The 17,412-nt window shown below is 40.4% G+C and overlaps 1 protein-coding gene across 2 annotated transcripts; it reads left to right on the top strand.

Moving 5' to 3' along the window:
• Nucleotides 1-3,492: 3,492 nt before the first annotated feature.
• On the top strand, nucleotides 3,493-16,838 carry SEP1 (stress enhanced protein 1). 2 transcript variants are annotated; one of them, XM_088894092.1, is made up of 4 exons: nucleotides 3,493-3,653; nucleotides 3,751-3,852; nucleotides 6,541-6,719; nucleotides 16,544-16,838. In XM_088894092.1, exons 1-4 carry the CDS (start codon nucleotides 3,608-3,610, stop codon nucleotides 16,565-16,567), a joined length of 351 nt encoding a protein of 116 aa, XP_088750218.1. In that variant the 5' UTR covers nucleotides 3,493-3,607; the 3' UTR covers nucleotides 16,568-16,838. The 2 variants fall into 2 exon arrangements, with proteins under 2 accessions (XP_088750218.1, XP_010244259.1); XM_010245957.3 differs by having other exon boundaries at nucleotides 16,501-16,838.
• Nucleotides 16,839-17,412: the final 574 nt, after the last annotated feature.

Raw genomic sequence — 17,412 nt, 5'->3', positions numbered from 1 at the left:
GACCCTTGATGGATCTCACTAGTTGGCACATCAAAGACAATTCATTCAAAAACCTAGTGTAGTATTATAATTAAGTCTGGGGTTAAGTGCAACATTCCAGTTTTGTCCATCCATCTCCAAGGTCCAGGTCATAACTCGAAATTGGTCCGGGTGCAGTTTTTTTTTAAACACCCATTGGCTATTCTTGGGTTTTAACCCTAGTAGATATGACAAGATACTCCACCAATTTGGTATCACACTAGTGTCAATCTTGTTAATATAAACTCCCCAAGTCTATTCAATGGTTGAGAACATTCTAAACTAATATGAGTCTCATAAATGTCCAGTTTAAAGAGTAATTCACAGAAACACAAATTTAAACATAAAACAATAATGTATTTTATTCATTTACTGATACATGTTTGTGTACATTAATTTGATTGGAGCTAAGAGCATACACTGTCTAACAAAAATATATCTCAAAAATATTTCAGTGTAAAAAATTTCCTGGCCATTTTACATATTTAAGTAAAAATGGATCTTCAAATAAAAAAGAATGCTTTTGATTCAAATCAAACTCATATGTTGTTCCATATCTACTTGCATAACACAATTGTCACTTTATCCCTTTCAAACAAAATTTTCAACCCACCGTTGATCTGGATAGTCGAATTATTCGAATCGTCACCTGATCGATTTTTTGGGTTTAGTTTGAACAATACCCAACATTCCCAAAAAAATCGTAAACCTTGATGGTCTAACTAGGCAACCCAGTTAGTGGGCGAAAATTTTCTTGTCGAGTTGCTTATTTTGTTCCAAGTTTTAGGTTTAAAAAAATTAAAAATTTCCCTTATGTCCCAAAATTTTCTTGACCTCCTTTCCCTTTTATATCTCTATTCTAACTTCTAGGGTTTATGTGAAATAGAAAGAGAACAAGAGAAGAGAACAAATAGATCTTGAAGGACTTGAACATAGAGATCCTGAACCTGTACTAGGTTGTTTGTCTTCATTCAACCTTTGGAAAATAGATTCCTAATGAATATGTTTAGGTTGAAGAAGCTTGAAGATCCAAGAGGGGATTCAAGTTGCTCTGAGTTATGACATAGTGAGACTATGATTGATTAAGGTTCCGTTTGTTTGTGATACAAATGCCGAATTGGGGTATTTATGAACCCCAATTCGTGTTTGCAAGCGTTTGTTTGATATCTAAAAAAATAATGATTATCAGAATAAAAATGTATTTTCTAACACTTTTGTATTCTAAGAAGAGAGTATTACTGTACCTATTTTTTGAATACAATTTTGCGTTCTTTTGATAATTAACTTTTTGACCAAAGTTAGGCATTAGAGCATAAGATAGTTGAAGCATTTAATGATGGACCTACACTTTGCACCGATTTCAAACAAACAAAATGAATATGTTTGCATTTGCATTTAACCAAACACAGCCTAAAGGATTGCCTAACGAATATGTTCACTTCAGAAAGCTTGAAGATCCAAGAGGGGATTCAAGTTGCTTGAAGATTCTTATTGAATATGTTTAGTTCAAATTACAAGAGACTGACTAAACAATATTAGCCAATTCTTTTAGACATTTTTTTCGCTATTTATAATTTTATAAATATGTTGAAAAAGAGAGTTCGCGTTCTGTGCACCCGTGCACTAGATGCGTGAGCCCGCCAATGAGAGGCGACCACGTCTGTTAAGCGACAGTGACAATAACCTCAACGGGCCTTTGGCCGTTAACTAAAGTAGTCGATTAAACCGGACACAAAATGACAAAAAACGTTGAATCGTTTCTCATTTCAAACTCTCCTCCCTCTCATTTTTGTTTCTCTTCCACCGAACCCTATCTCACAAGCACCGGCGAGCTCAATCTACACCGGCGTCAATTAACTCGGAAGCCACTATTTCTGCATACGAGAGGTAGCCATCCCAGTTGGTGCCGAGCTGAGTGAATTGGTCGTGAACACAGTCTTCAAAAGTTTGCTCGTCCTCCACAAAGCTGCGAACGGTTGCCCATCCAAAACTTCTATACTCATCTTCGTAAAATGTAAACAAGCTTCAAGCCTCCGATCAAAGAAGAAGAGGATGAATAAGGAGATCAAGTAGAAGCTTTTTCTTTTCTTCTCTTAATGGTTTGTTCTGAGCAAAAACAGAGTTGGCTCTGCAGCTATATATACATGATGCTCCGACGTTGAATTAGAAAGACAAAGGCCTGTGGTTTATTGGGTTTTCTGTGATCTACAAACTACAGTGACTCAACAAGCGTCAAGGAAAGGCAACCGCTCTTTCTAGAAGGAGGCCCACCGCACCGCCCCACTTCTTCAAACCGACATACCAATGGCTATTTCTATGTATATAACGCCATTATAGAATATACGAACCGACTGACAGTAATTGACGAACCTAGTTTTGCGATTCATGCTTCTACCCAATTGGTTGACACTTGAGACTTCTACTGGTCTATACACCACCACACGGAATGATCCGGTGTGGTCAGCCTCCCGACTGAGTTGATCTCAAGCTCATCAATAATCTTTCAGCTTATTTGGCATTTAATCCATAACTTAGCCATTATCAGCAAGGATTTTTAGTGTCGTATTCCTGCATTTATTTTGTTTAGGCCATGCTATCGGGTTTATATAGGGAGTCAACGATGAAGGATTTTAGCAAGATAAAGTGCTCTTTGCAATTCTGTAATATTAGAGTCAACGATGAAGGAGCACTCTTATTGAAGAAATTTGAATACTCATCAAGATGGTTGCCCTCTTCTAAAACCATCTGGACGGGAAGGAATCCCAAACCTTCGATCTGTTGAAGGTTTCACCCACCTTCGTTATATCGGAATTTCACCCACCTTCTTTTGCTGGAAGAATCCCACCGGTGTTGAAAAAAGAAGGCTTCGATCTGCTGAAAAAAAAAAGAAAACAGAAATGTCAGAAGAAGAAGAAGAAAAAGAAGAAAAGGAGGAGATCAGAGAACGTACCGCCGGAGCTATTGCCACCGATGGCCGATGATTTGGGTCACCTTCTGCTATGATATGCTCGCCTGTGAGTGGCGTAGGATTCGGTGGAGAAGTAACAAAATGAGAGGGAGGGTTCGAATTGAGGGGTTTTTGATTTGTTTTTGTCTTTTTATATCCGGTTCAACCGGATATTCCAATTAACGGCCAAAGGCCCGTTAATATTAAAAAGATTGGCCCCAGACGACGTGGTCAACTCTGATCGGTGGGTTCACGCATCCAATGCACCCATGGGTGCACAGAATGCGAACTCTGAATGAGACTTACATGCCATTTAAGGGCAGTTTGATCATAAAAATTATATTTATGCTGATTTATCATTATATCATTATATCTATTAATGAACATTAGCGGTGCTCTAACATATGGTGAGTTTTAGAAAAAAATGGTGGATAACAAAGCCACGTGGCTAATGTTGAGAGAATCTTAAACTTTGACGTGATCGTTTTTTCCACCGGATAATGGTTAACGGGGTGGATAAGAAAGTCATGTTTCGTGTCTTTGGTGTACGGTATTACTGTTGAGTGTTGAAGGGAAGAATAGATAGGAATCGAGAGGCTGGGCGGGGCGGCATCTCCCTTTCCACCAATTCCAGGTTCAGGGATGGCCCAAGCTCTGGTTTCTGCTTCTCTTTATCTCTCCGTGCATGGTAATTACACCCGGTTGAACATCCTTCCCCCCCCTCTCTCTCTCACGCACACACAACTCACAGCTGAGGAAATATAACCACGGTTGCTTATATGCAGATGTCGGTGTTTCAAAATCAGTACAAGCTCGTGTTCTTCCTCAACTTCCCCTTGCCAATATATCGCGAGCTGCCACATCTTTCACTCGGGGCTCTCCTCTTTGTAAGACTTTTGACTATATTATAGTAGCCATCACTATCTCTGTCCAATTACTGCAGGTCTATGATAAGCGCGGCTCTGCATTTTCTGGTTTATAGTTTTAGATTGATGCTACCACTGTTACTATTAACAAGTCGTTATTCAAGGGATGGGAATTTTTGAGTTTATTTATGTCTGCAACTTAAATTACTTGGAGTGTTAGACAGAGCATTTGAAAGAAGAAACCATCTAGGATTGGTTTTAGTGCACAGTTAGCTTTCGAATTCTGCATAAGGAATTTTTCTAAATGTTATTGACCGCAATACCCCCAATCCCCACAATTCATTGTAGCTATTCAACTTCTGAACCACCGACTACAGGTAGCGTACCAATACTTCATTAAGTGGATTTTTTTATGAAAATTGTTGAGGTTAAAAAAAATAGTTTGAATAACTAGGACTTACTAGAACCGAGTCATTGTATTTCACTAATATAGCAGATAGCAGACTTATGCATGCACCAAGTAATCTTGGCAATGAGGGGTGGATCTGGGAATCAATTAGGTCCATTAATGAATAAGTCCTTTAATGGAGGTGAGGTATTCCTTATTTTTATCTCAGAGTTTATTTACTGCCTTCATCACAGAGAAGGTAATTGATATGAAAGATTTTGGAAAATAAAAACAATAAAATGTACCGATTGTGACGTCTGATGATAATAGAAAATTATCATAACAATATAGCACTAAAGAGAAAGGAACACAGCCAAAACATTCAACCACATAAGCCCCAAAAAGAGAAAACAAGAAAGGATAAAATGAACTGAAGAAAATGAAACACCATCCAAACTGTTGAACCACACAAATCCTCAAAAGAGAAAAAGAGAAACGACAAAATGAAATACAAGACTGTAGAAGCATCATTGCTTCCAACTTTTATTCGTGAAAACCAAAACATTTTCTATAAAAGGTTAAAAACAAGGTTCTGACCCAGAGTGGGACTACTCCACCCAAGACACCCTAATATTACAATGGAATGTGGTGCCTGAAATGTGATCCTTGTGCACTCCCTTTTGGCAGCAATGAAGAGACCAAGATATCCTCCTAGATACCAAAGGAGGTCTCTCTTAACACAGAAGTTATTCTCCAACACCATTTAGCCTTATTAGGAACCAACCTGGTTGCAACAGGGTGGGGATCATATTCCCTGTCCCTGACCTCGACTTTGAAATAAATCCCCATCCCCGACCCTAATCTCTGCTGGGGACAAAAGTTACCCTCCATCCTCGATCCCCGACGGAGATGGGTTCTCCGTGGGGACCCGAATCCCCAAAATTTTTTAGTTAACAGTATTTTTTGAAAAATAAATTTACTTAAAATAAAGGAAACTTTTAAAATATAAATAATATTTCCAATATATTTTGATATATATAATATAAATAATATCACATAATATATATATATATATATATATATATATATATCGATATATATATAATCGGGGTTGGGGTGGGGAGGGGACTTCATTCCCCATCCTCAACCCCATTGGGTTGGGGAGATCGGGTACCTGGTGGGGATGGGGAAAATTGCCATCCCTACCCAAATCTGCCAAAGAATCAGCAATAGCATTAAGTTCCCTTAGGATCCATCTATTAGAAGGAATTTGTCCAAAAGAAGCCATTACCCTTTAAGAGAAATCTTATATCTAGAATTTGGAAGACCAATTTCTAGTATTCAGGAATCTCACCTTTGGTGCACCTAATGGCATTACAATTAGCCACTCTCTATAAAATAACTATATATTATGTCTTGGCCTAGTTCTAGGTACTCCAGAAAACCAGCTCATTCTAATGGGAAGAGACCATGCTTTTCTATCTTTAATTCTTTATGGTCGTTAAGGGTGCCCTACTATTTGATACCTAATGGTAAAAGCAATAAATTTCTGGCATTTGACCTCTATGGGTTCTACAGAATTAAAGGAATGGGCAGTAGCCATATACCTAAAAGTATTCCACCATATCTTCCTAGTCCAACCACATTATAACTTGTTTCTGCTCTTCTAGCCCCTTCAAATTGTAACAGATCATTTCTTATTGATACTGTAGATAGTTTTCTCTGCAAGTTTCCAAACCATTTAAATACACTTTCCCTCATTTTATTACCTATTGGACCTACTCTATCTCTTGCTCTCCAATTCTAAGTGTGCCCTGATTACCATTCCTATTATTATTTAATTTACTTTGCATATATGTAAACTGAGAAAATTTGTGATAGATGTACTTATCATTTTAATTTATTTCCAAACCATTTAACAAGATTGGTCCATCAACTTCTCATGAAATTGTTTTTATTTGTTTTAAATTATAAAAATTGATGAATCTGTATAGTTAATGTTCTTGGCGTTGAATTAAACTACTACTTCACTGAGAATCCTTCTTGTATAGCCATTGGGTTAACTTTTATTTTTTTTATATTATTATTATTGATAGATGATTAGACTCTGTATTGTTATGATCAGTTTCCATGACAGATGTGTCAACCTACTTTATAAGATGTCTTAAGTATCACTGTCAATTTTCATTGTTGTCTCCCACAAATTTAGATTGGATTACAGCTCTCAAACATTATAACTGCTTAATTTCATCTGTCTTTATAATTAACAAATTAGCAGGGTGTAAGGTTGACACTTTTCCCTCTTCCACACTTTTCTCTAGTGGTTTGGAGAACATCCTGCCAAAGGAAACTTGTATCAAAGGCAACATCAGTTTCCATAAGATGTGAGCAGAGTACAAAAGAAAGCAATGGTTTGGATATATGGCTTGGCCGCCTTGCAATGGTTGGATTTGCAGTGGCAATCAGTGTTGAAATAGCAACAGGAAAGGGACTCTTGGAGGTATAACCCATAACAAATAAGAAACCATTCTTCAGTAAAGGCAGTTTATCAAACTTGTTCTAGGTTTAATTTTTGGATTTGAATTACTAAGACATAAGTCTAAAAATTAAGCTCTTAAAAAAAATATTTTTTCACCTGCTTTTGCATGTATGTGTCCATGTTCTCTAGAGCCAACTTTCAATTGAGATCCACTCAGCTTCTTTGTTTCTGTATCTCTAATGAATGAGATCCACTCAGCTCAATTGAGTGATTGAGGAGATGTTGACACTTCATTCCTAATTTCTAGGATATCTTATAATTATAGGTTTCTTTGAATGCTGAAAACCTTAGAAGGGAAAAAAGCAAAGAATGATACAAGAACCCAAGGTTTGCAAATAATGCCTAAAACACATTATACTTATATGCATATAATTACACAAGAAATAATCAAGTTGGAATTTCAAAAGCTTCAAAAGGTTGATTAACATGTATTGGCTTGTATTAAATAGTGAAGATCAAAGGTTTTATGCCCTCTTGGATAGATATTGGTCAGTGTTATAGAGCTCTTCAGAAAGAATGGTATTCATGAACTCTTGTTTCTCTTTGTCCATGTGATTCACCCACCCTTTAAGAAAAATTATCAGTATATAGATATTTTATGATCTTTGATGAGGAAGACATTTGAATTTCATAAGGCCTTATAGAGAGGAAGGGGAGAAGGGGATACATGGATGTCCTATTTATTCCTGATATGGCACTCACCTGCCCCTGAAAACCATGTGCAAACGTTAGAGCTGAAAGTGGATTGGATTTATTCCAATTCAAAATAGAATCTGATTTGTTTGAGTCGGACTCAGATATCTGTTTAGTCTATCAAACCAGATTCAGTATACCCCTATCTGATTTTGATCTGTGCTCTGTGGCCCTAGCAAAGATAAATCTTCAAGAATCTGATACTCACCACCACCAAGCCATACAGCATCTACATGTATTAGTAGGAAAGGCAAGAAACTTAAATATAAAGTTGTGCCTAATACAAATGACAATCTTATTGTAGTCAAAACTATGCAGGTAAGTTAACATTTTGTGGATCTCTAGAATCTATTTAACTGCCTAAATAGAACAGGAAATAAGAAACATTTGATCAGTCCTAACACTCCCTCCTTAAATTTTACTTGTCCACAAGGTCATGTGAAATCATCACTTGCTTCATCAGGCCAATCCCCTTCTATAAAAAGTATCTGTTGTGTCTTCCAACAATGGCAGGGAATGAATCACAATTATAAAATAATCCTTTTATCTTGTCATTCTTTAATTTCTGTTGGCATTTGATGCATGATTATAGGGGGTCCTTTCTTTTTGAAACAAAACCTGTATTCATATGACAAATATCATCTGAACACACTCGTTGTAGACGTTCAAAAGAGATGGCTGCAATCCTATTGTGTGGGTTGTACATCTAGTCCTTCCAACTATCATCAAGACACAATCCCCCTATTGTTTTCTAGTAATTACTGTTAACTTCAACTTCAAGTCCAATTAGAGAGAGGTTCAAATTGACATTCAAATTTGATGACAATAGAAGTTTGTTCAGTCTTGGCTTATTGATGGAGCTGTTGATAATAACAGAACTGTGAATGGCCCATTTAGGCCCATTAAACAAGTGTATACCCAGGGACCTCACAAGATGGCCCATTATGGATGAAAAGGGGGTAACCGGCATCTATAAATAGCCCATGAAATGATGAGAAAGGAGGAAGCCATTTTCAGAATCTCTTTCTCTCTCTCTCTCACTATTTTCTGGTTTCAGGAGGTAGAGTCTCCCTCGAAGAAGACTCTTGTGGTGAGCAGGCTCTCATCAATTCTGGTATCATAGCTTGAGATTTCATCTGGCGAATTGGTTCTCCATGCCGCATACCAGATCAGTGTCGGTAGAAGAGAGAGTGGACCGAATTGCGGTCGATCTGCACAGATTCTCTGGCGACCTGCGAGAGATCAAGGAAGCGATCTCAGCGGTGATGTCACAGTGTGAGAAGATGAATGCATCATCAAACAACAAAGAAAATGGTGATGGGTTCCAGTCAAGACAGTGCTCGCCAATTCGGCAGAAATAATCACCGGAAGATCAGAGTGGACTTCCCTGCTTTCAGTGGAGAAGATCCTCTTTCTTGGATCTACAGAGCAGAGTGATACTTTTGATATCCACGAGATCACGAGCCATCAGAGAGTGGCGTTCAACTGGTTTCAGTGGTATAAACGATCTCATCCTCAGATGACGTGGAAAGAATTTTCGGAAGCCCTCTATATCTGTTTTGGACCATCGTCTTTCGAAAATTTTGATGAAGCTCTGTCGAAGCTGCAGCAAGTAGGCACTGTGCGGGAATACTAGGTTGCATTTGAGTGACTGGCAATGAGAGTGCATGGCTGGCCGGAGAACGCGCTTGTAGGATGCTTCATTGGCGGTCTCCGAGACGAGATACAGGTAGAGGTGAAGGCTATGCAACCTACCACCATGTCCACAGCCATCAGACTGGCTAGACTCCATGAGGACAGGCTAAATAGCTTGAGGAAAATAAATCGAGGCGTAGGACCGATATTGAAGACTCCACCTAGTCGTCCTGAAGGTCTGGCCGCCAAGGCAATGCCAGTACCAACTCAAACCATTCCCCTGTAAAATCTCTCATGGTCAGAAATGCAGGCCCGTAGGGAACAAGGACTCTGCTACAACTGCGACGAGAAATTCTTCCGTAGACACAAGTGTAAGCGACACCAGGTATTCACTTTACAAATCGATCCTGAGGGACTATGAAGACGACTGGGCCGACGACAAGGATGGACCGAACCAATTAGGGGAACTGGGAGTGCCGGCCATTTCCTTACAAGCTATAACGGGGACACATTCAGCCCAGACAATGCGGGTGATGGGCCAGCTTATGGGCCGACAGGTCGCGGTGTTAATTGACAGTGGTAGTACTCTGAATTTCATTACTGCTGTGCTGGCTAGGCAGTTGGGGCTAGCGGTTGAACTGACCGTCCCGTTCTCCGTCCATGTAGCTGATGGTAACTGTATCCGGTGTGACGGAGTATGCGAAGGGCTCAAGTTACAGATGCAAGGATGTGAAATCCGAGTGGATTTGTACCCGTTGGAATTTTGTGGGGCTGATGTGGTGTTAGGGATTCAATGGTTAAAAGAGTTGGGGCCGGTAACATGTGATTGGGCCCACCTCACAATGGATTTCCAGAGCCAAGGCAAGTGGTGTCACCTTAAGGGTCGGGAACCCGAGCCGATACAACAAGAGAAGTTAAACTTAAACCTTATTCTGAAGGCGGGAATTGGTGCGAAGGGAGCTATACTAACGAGCCTGGGCGTGAGTCAGCCAGGCTCAACCTTGTCCGGGAATGACATTGAAACTATTTCTGAAACACGGGAAACAGAACTGCAGTTACTGCTCACTGATTACTCAGATGTTTTCCAAGAACCCTCTGGCTTACCACCAGTGCGGTCGCATGACCATCGGATTCCAATCAAACCAGGTGCTGCGCCTGCTAATGTGCGGCCCTATCAGTATCCGCATTGCCAGAAAACAGAAATAGAAAAATTGGTGAAGGAACTCAGGGACAAAGGCATGATACAGCTTAGTAACAGTCCGTATTCAGCACCTGTCCTCTTGGTTAAGAAGAAAGACGGCACATGGCGTTTTTGCATTGACTACCATGCCCTAAATAAAATTACAGTCCGGGATTAGTTTCCAATACCTGTAATTGATGAACTACTGGATGAGCTTGGCATGGCTAAGATTTTCTCCAAATTAGATTTACGGGCAGGGTACCATCAAATTAGAGTACATGCTCAAGACATCTATAAGACGACATTTAGGACGCACGAGAGCCACTGTGAATTTTTGGCGATGCCTTTCGGCCTCACTAATGCCCCGTTTACTTTTTAGTCCTTAATGAATGAGATCTTACGTCCGTATTTGTGGCGTTTTATTCTAGTGTTTTCTTATGACATTTTAGTTTACAGCACGGATTGGAAGTCTCACATGCAGCATTTGCACTCCACCTTTGACATTCATAGAGCCAATCAGTTGTATGCTAAAAGGTCAAAATGTGATTATAGACAGACGCAAATCCACTATTTGGGACACATTGTCACAGCAGGCACAGTCAGAGCTGATCCAGACAAGATAAATTGTATGTTGCAGTGGCCCAAGCCCACGACTGTCAAGGATCTTAGGGGTTTGTTGGGCCTTACTGGGTATTACAGGCGGTTCATTAGGGGGTACGGCACTATGACAGCCCCACTAACAGACTTGCTCAAGAAGAATGCTTTCCATTGGTTGGAAGAAGTGGAGAACGCCTTCACGACACTGAAGATGACCCTTATGACCTCTCCCATCTTGTCCCTGCCAGATTTTTCTAAACCATTTGTAGTAGAGCCGGATGCATCAGGAAAACGCATAGGGGCAGTATTGTTACAAGACAAAAAGCCCATTGCTTATTTCAGCAAAGTTCTCTCACCACTGGCCCAGGGTAAATCCACGTATTATGGAGTTAATGGCAGTTGTTTTGGCTGTGCAAAAGTGGAGGGGGTGCTTGCTGGGTCGAGCTTTTACCATTCGCTGTGATCAAAGAAGCTTAAGATATCTAATAGAACAATCTGCTCTGAACGAGGTACAACAAAAGTGGCTATATAAGTTGCTAGGCTTTGACTTCACAATAGAGTACAAAACAGGTCCATCCAATCTGGTTGCAGATGCTTTGTCAAGGCAACATGAGTGTTGTCAGATGGTAGCTTCTAAGCTCACTTATCCATTTATGACTCAGCTGAGGGAGGAAGCCTCTAATGATGCTAGCCTCACTAAGATCAGAAACCAGATTTTGAATGGGGAACAAGTCCCACCTGGTTTCTCCCTTGATGAAATTCTGATGCACAAGGGCAGAATGGTGTTGCCGGATAACTCAACCCACATTCCGGCCCTCTTAGAGCTTTTTCATGCTTCTCCAGTAGGGGGACATTCAGGCATCCTACGAACCTATCGTAGGGTATCCTCTCATTTTTATTGGGTGGGAATGAAGAGACAGACTCGGGAGTATGTTGCCACGTGTACGATATGTCAACGGCATAAATATGACAATCAGTCCCCGGCTGGGCTGTTACAGCCTATACCGCTCCCGGAACAAGTGTGGGATGAGGTAACTATGGATTTCATTACTGGTCTACCTCCTTCCGATGGGAAGACAGCCATTGTTGTTTTTGTGGATCAGCTGTCCAAGTATGCGCATTTTGCACCACTATCCCATCCATACACTGCAGCACAAGTGGCCAAAATTTTTATTCAGGAGGTCTCCTGTTTACATGGCATGCCCAAGACAATTATCTCTGATCGGGACTCAGCTTTCATAAGCCGTTTCTGGTCTGAATACTTCCGGATGCAAGGAACGAAACTCCATCGTTCCACCAGCTATCATCCACAATCCGATGGACAGACAGAGGTGGTGAATCGTTCCCTTGAGACCTACCTTCGGTGCTTTACTAGTGATTGCCCCGGGAAGTGGGTCAAGTGGCTTTTTTGTGGATGCTTTTACAGCCGCAAACAGCAGCAGTAATGGACAGCAGCAGTAATGGGCGATTAATTCAGTGTTTAATGGACAGCAGCAGTAATGGGCGATTAGTTCAGTGTTTAATGGACAGCAGCAGTAATGGGCGATTAACTCAGTGTTCCTATCTTATCTCTTAGCCAAATTCAGTGTTCCTATCTTATCTCTTAGCTAGATTCAGTGTTATCTTATCTCTTAGCTAGATTTAGTGTTCCTATCTTATCTCTTAGCTAGATTCAGTGTTCCTATCTTATCTCTTAGCTAGATTCAGTGTTCCTATCTTATCTCTAGGCTAAATTCAGTGTTCCTATTAATTAGGCAGTAGCATTATCATTTAGAGATATTTGGTATCAGAGTAGGGCATCATGGGTGACTTTGAGCAATTGAAAACTAGGGTTCATGATCTGGAGCACAAACTCGTGGAAAACAACAAGGAGGTGCGCGAGATCAAGGACGACGTCCGAGAATTGAGGCGCTTGATGGAGTTATATTTTTCTAGCAAGGAAAAGTGTTCAAAAGGGGCTGCAACCACAGACGGCTGCCGACCAAACATGGCAGAATCGTCCGGCGAGCAGTAGGTCGTTGCCCAGGGAACCGCGATCGTTCCCAAATACAGCAGGCTAGAATTTCCTTCCTATAATGGAACTGGAGATCCTTTGGGATGGCTGTACAGATGTGAGCAGTTCTTCCGTAACCAACAGACAGAGGATAGGGACAAGGTAGGCTTAGCAGCATTCCACATGACAGAGGAGGCGCAGCTCTGGTTTTATATATTGGAGCAGGAGGAACCTGGGCTCAGTTGGACCCAATTCAAATCTTACTGCCTTCTCAGATTCAGGCCCCCATTAATAAGCAATCCATTAGGCGAACTAATCAACCTCAAACAGACTGGAACTGTGGCTGAGTATCAGCGCCAGTTTCAGACCCTCCTTACAAGAGCATCTTCGGTACGACCAAACCAACAAGTTGACATGTTCACCGCGGGGTTAGTGGAAACTTTGAGGGTGGATGTGGAGATGCAAAATCCCCTCAATCTGGTTACTACTATGAATTTGGCTCGTGCTTTTGAACGCAAATTGCAACTCAACCGCGGAAGTATCAGTATAGGGCGACCTCAAACAACATGGGCAGCCCCGAAACCACTCGGAATGGCTCCATCTTCAGCAGCCATCTAAGAACAGAAACCACAGACAAGCAACAATTCCAGATCGGCATTCAGTGTGGGAAGCAGTGTTGTTGCACCCCCTATTAAGCGCTTGTCCAGGGTTGAGATGGCGGAACGCAAGGCAAGGGGGCAGTGTTTTAATTGTGATGAACTTTACTCAGCAGGGCACAAGTGCAAGAGACTTTTCTACCTCCTGGTGGAACAAGAGGAAGATGAGGATGAACCCTCTTCATTGGAACCCGATCCAGGAGGGCAAAATCATTCCACCTATCTTGGATTCCTTTGACGGTGTTTCAAGACACCTATCCTGAATTCGAGCTTGAGGACAAGCTCTTAGTCCAGGAGGGGAGTAATGCTGTGGATGCTTTTACAGCCGCAAACAGTAGCAGTAATGGACAACAACAGTAATGGGAAATTAATTCAGTGTTTAATGGACAGCAGCAGTAATGGGCGATTAACTCAGTATTCCTATCTTATCTCTTAGCCAAATTCAGTGTTCCTATCTTATCTCTTAGCTAGATTCAGTGTTCTCTTATCTCTTAGCTAGATTCAGTGTTCCTATCTTATCTCTTAGCTAGATTCAGTGTTATCTTATCTCTTAGCTAGATTCAGTGTTCCTATCTTTTCTCTTAGCTAGATTCAGTGTTCCTATCTTATCTCTAGGCTAAATTCAGTGCTCCTATTAATTAGGCAGTAGCATTATCATTTAGAGATAAATGTTGTTAGGATGTCTTCCTAAAGAAGGACTCTTAACTTCTTGTAATCTCCTATTTAAAGGAGCAGATGTTATTCAATGAAATCATCGAAATTTTCAGTCAAGAAAGAGCAGAGGAGAGTTGGTGATCTCTTTAACAAATCACCATTAAGGCGCCAAAGATAGGTACCTCGTGGAAAGGGAGAAATAAGGGAAAACAAGAGGTTTTCCCCGTTAACCGACCTGTGACGAGATCCTATTCACGGGCCCATAACAGGCTTCCGTGGGCAGAATACTGGTATAACACTTCTTTTCATGTTTCAATTAGAATGTTACCTTTTCATGCTCTATACGGGATCCACTGCTGTGGCTGAAGTAGATACACATCTAACGGACAGAGATGCAGTCCTTAAGGACTTAAAGGCCAACTTGATAAAGGCTCAACAACAAATGAAGGCCCACTATGATAGGAAACATTGAGATGTTCAGTTTGAGGTAGGAGACGGCTCCAAAAGTAGCTTGGCTAAACGGTCCTCCAAAAGTTGGCTCCCAGATTTTATGGTCCATTCCATGTTATAGCAAGGGTGGGTAAGGTGGCTTATAAGTTAGACCTCCCTAGATCCTCCAAGATACACCCCACATTTCATGTATCTCTATTGAAGAAACATTTAGGACCAGTCCCTTCGGTTTCAGCTTGCTTACCAGAATTTTCTAAGGAGGGGGCTCTACAGCCAGAGCTGGATCATATTGCTGATTTCAGGTGGATCCGAGATGGCAATAAGTCAGTTCAACAAGCCTTCGTGGTCTGGAAACACCTCCCACCTGAAGACGCCACCTGGGAAGACTACTATCAGCTGCAACAACACTACCCCAGCATTAACCTTGAGGACAAGGTTGTTATAAAGGGGGAAAGAGTTGATGGAGCTGTTGATAATAACAGAACTGTGAATGGCCCATTTAGGCCCATTTAGGCCCATTAAACAAGTGTATACCCGGGGACCTCGCAAGATGGCTTATTGTGGCTGAAAAGGGGGTAATCGGCATCTATAAATAGCCCATGAAATAATGAGAAAGGAGGAAGCCATTTTCAGAATCTCTCTCTCTCTCTCTCTCTCTCTTTTCTGGTTTCAGGAGGCAGAGTCTCCCTCGAAGAAGACTCCTGTGGTGAGCACGCTCTCATCACTTCAGTGGATGTATTCATACTCTGAAGGGCCGAAACAAACTACTAGACCTTTCATGAAACATTTCCAAGAAGCAAGAAGTAGTTCCATAGATGGACTCATACCATCAGACAATTAGATCGCATCTCAATCAAGGTGGTTTAGTGCAATTTTGGCTTCAAATCATCAACTGTACGATGAAGCAGAAAGTAATGCTTAGCTCGTGAAATCCACTGCTCAAGCTCTATCTTCTCCAGGGAAAATTCTTTGAGATTGTTGACTTGTTGGGGCCCCAAAACCTTGTCACGAATTGTTAAAGTTAACCCAATGAACGTTAGATTGGGTTATTCTTCATCTTTTTCCACATTTACAGTGAGCCTTTTCCATGTTCCGAAGAACTCTGGGCAAGATGTGATCCCTAGATGTTTGCTGAAGTGATCTTCATACATCTTAGCATGTTGTGCTGCAAATACCTGAAATGCGGCTTAAAGATTTTCTTGGAATTATTTTTGGAGTCTAGAGATCTGACAAACCATCTCTTGCCAAAGGGAATGCAACTCTTTAGATGAAGGAGCTATCTTTGTGCTATAATTAACATTTCCCTTCCAAATGTATTGTCACCCATTCACCCACTGTGATACCAGTTGATAAGAATCTACACGAGAACTTAGTAAGGGGGAAGAAATCCCACTTAAAGGCTAGTGGTAGACTAAAAAGGACATGGGTAATAATTAACAATGGATATGACATTAAACAGATGGAATGGCGAAGTAGGGATTCATGTAGCCTACCCTATATAGTTGGGATAAGGGTTGGATGATGATGTGAAACTTAAATATATAGTTGCCTAATACAAATAACTTTATTATTTTGGTAAGCTATTTAGGTAATTTAACATTTAGTACGTCTATTATCTATTTAACTGTCTAAATAACACAAGAAATAAGAGGGCATGAACAGTATAATTACTTTCCAAGAGTTTTGGATCTCCTATACTTCTTTCCTGCACTTCCATTCGGTTTGTGACCAGTGTCCCATACATACGGGAGTACACATGTAACAGGGTACCTGTAGGAAAAAAGTATAGGAGATCACGACTCCTCCAAGAAAGGTGTTGTCGATGACTTTCTTTTTTTTTTTTTATCAGCGTTGTCAATGACATTCTTTCACTTGGCATTGCAGAATTTTGGGCTTACAACCCCCTTACCTACTGTGGCTTTGGCAGTTACAGCATTGGTGGGAGTTCTGACAGCAGTTTTCATCTTTCAGTCTGCCTCTGAGAAGTGATAAGTGATTATTCTTTAAGTCCATGAATATCTGTATGTAAATGAGATAATCTAGTAAAGCTTTTCTCATTCTTGTTCATCCGTTAGATTCTCTCTCTCTCTCCATTTTTACCTTAATGTTTATGACAATTACCCATGATTTGACACTATTCATAAATCTTAAATTGTATTGTTGTATTCCTTTGACAGCTCGGATTTGAGAGTTATATGATAATTGTAATTACTTGTCTTGAATTTTCTTGCTTATCATACATGATTATCAATCCCGATCATCCAAGTGTTACAGTATCTCAACTAGTGAAGGTGGAGGAAGAGGCAGTCTTCCATATTCTCTGTCAGTAGATTCAGTACATGTATGTGCATGGGCTTTCTTACATGGATAGTGTTCTGATCAAACAAGCATCAGATTCTAACATACCATGAATACTTGAAGGACAATTTTATGTGGCAATTTTCTCTTCTCCTTATTTAACACAAATGAATGGCCAATGTATACAATGAATGTTATTTAGGCTGTGTTTGGTTGCAAAGCAAATAAATTTGTATTGATGCAAAATCATGGCAGTGCAAATGATATGAGTGTAAATTCTGATATATTTTTGTTTTAAATTTTAGCTTATTTTGTTTGATTGCAGTACAAAATGAAGTAAATTAACACATGAAACAGAATAAAGAAAAAATCCAAAACAAAATTAAACAAGAATTTGCATTTTTTACATTTGCACTCATGCATTTGTACTAGTGCAAATAAATTTGCACTGCAACAAAATACAGCCTTAGACTCAGTTTGGAGGAGTATAATTACAAA

This window comes from Nelumbo nucifera, chromosome 1 (assembly GCF_055504915.1).
Source record: "Nelumbo nucifera cultivar China Antique chromosome 1, China Antique-T2T, whole genome shotgun sequence".
NCBI lineage: Eukaryota > Viridiplantae > Streptophyta > Magnoliopsida > Proteales > Nelumbonaceae > Nelumbo > Nelumbo nucifera.
Note: the sequence above shows the minus strand (reverse complement) of the source record. Positions and strands in the feature narration are given on the sequence as shown.

Excerpts from the sequence above, each read along its gene's own strand:
- SEP1 (XM_010245957.3), top strand. The coding sequence starts at position 3,608 with ATGGCCCAAGCTCTGGTTTCTGCTTCTCTTTATCTCTCCGTGCATG. Across the intron at positions 3,654-3,750 it reads TCTTTATCTCTCCGTGCATG|ATGTCGGTGTTTCAAAATCA; the intron begins GTAATTACACCC and ends GCTTATATGCAG. Across the intron at positions 3,853-6,540 it reads CACTCGGGGCTCTCCTCTTT|TGGTTTGGAGAACATCCTGC; the intron begins GTAAGACTTTTG and ends ACTTTTCTCTAG.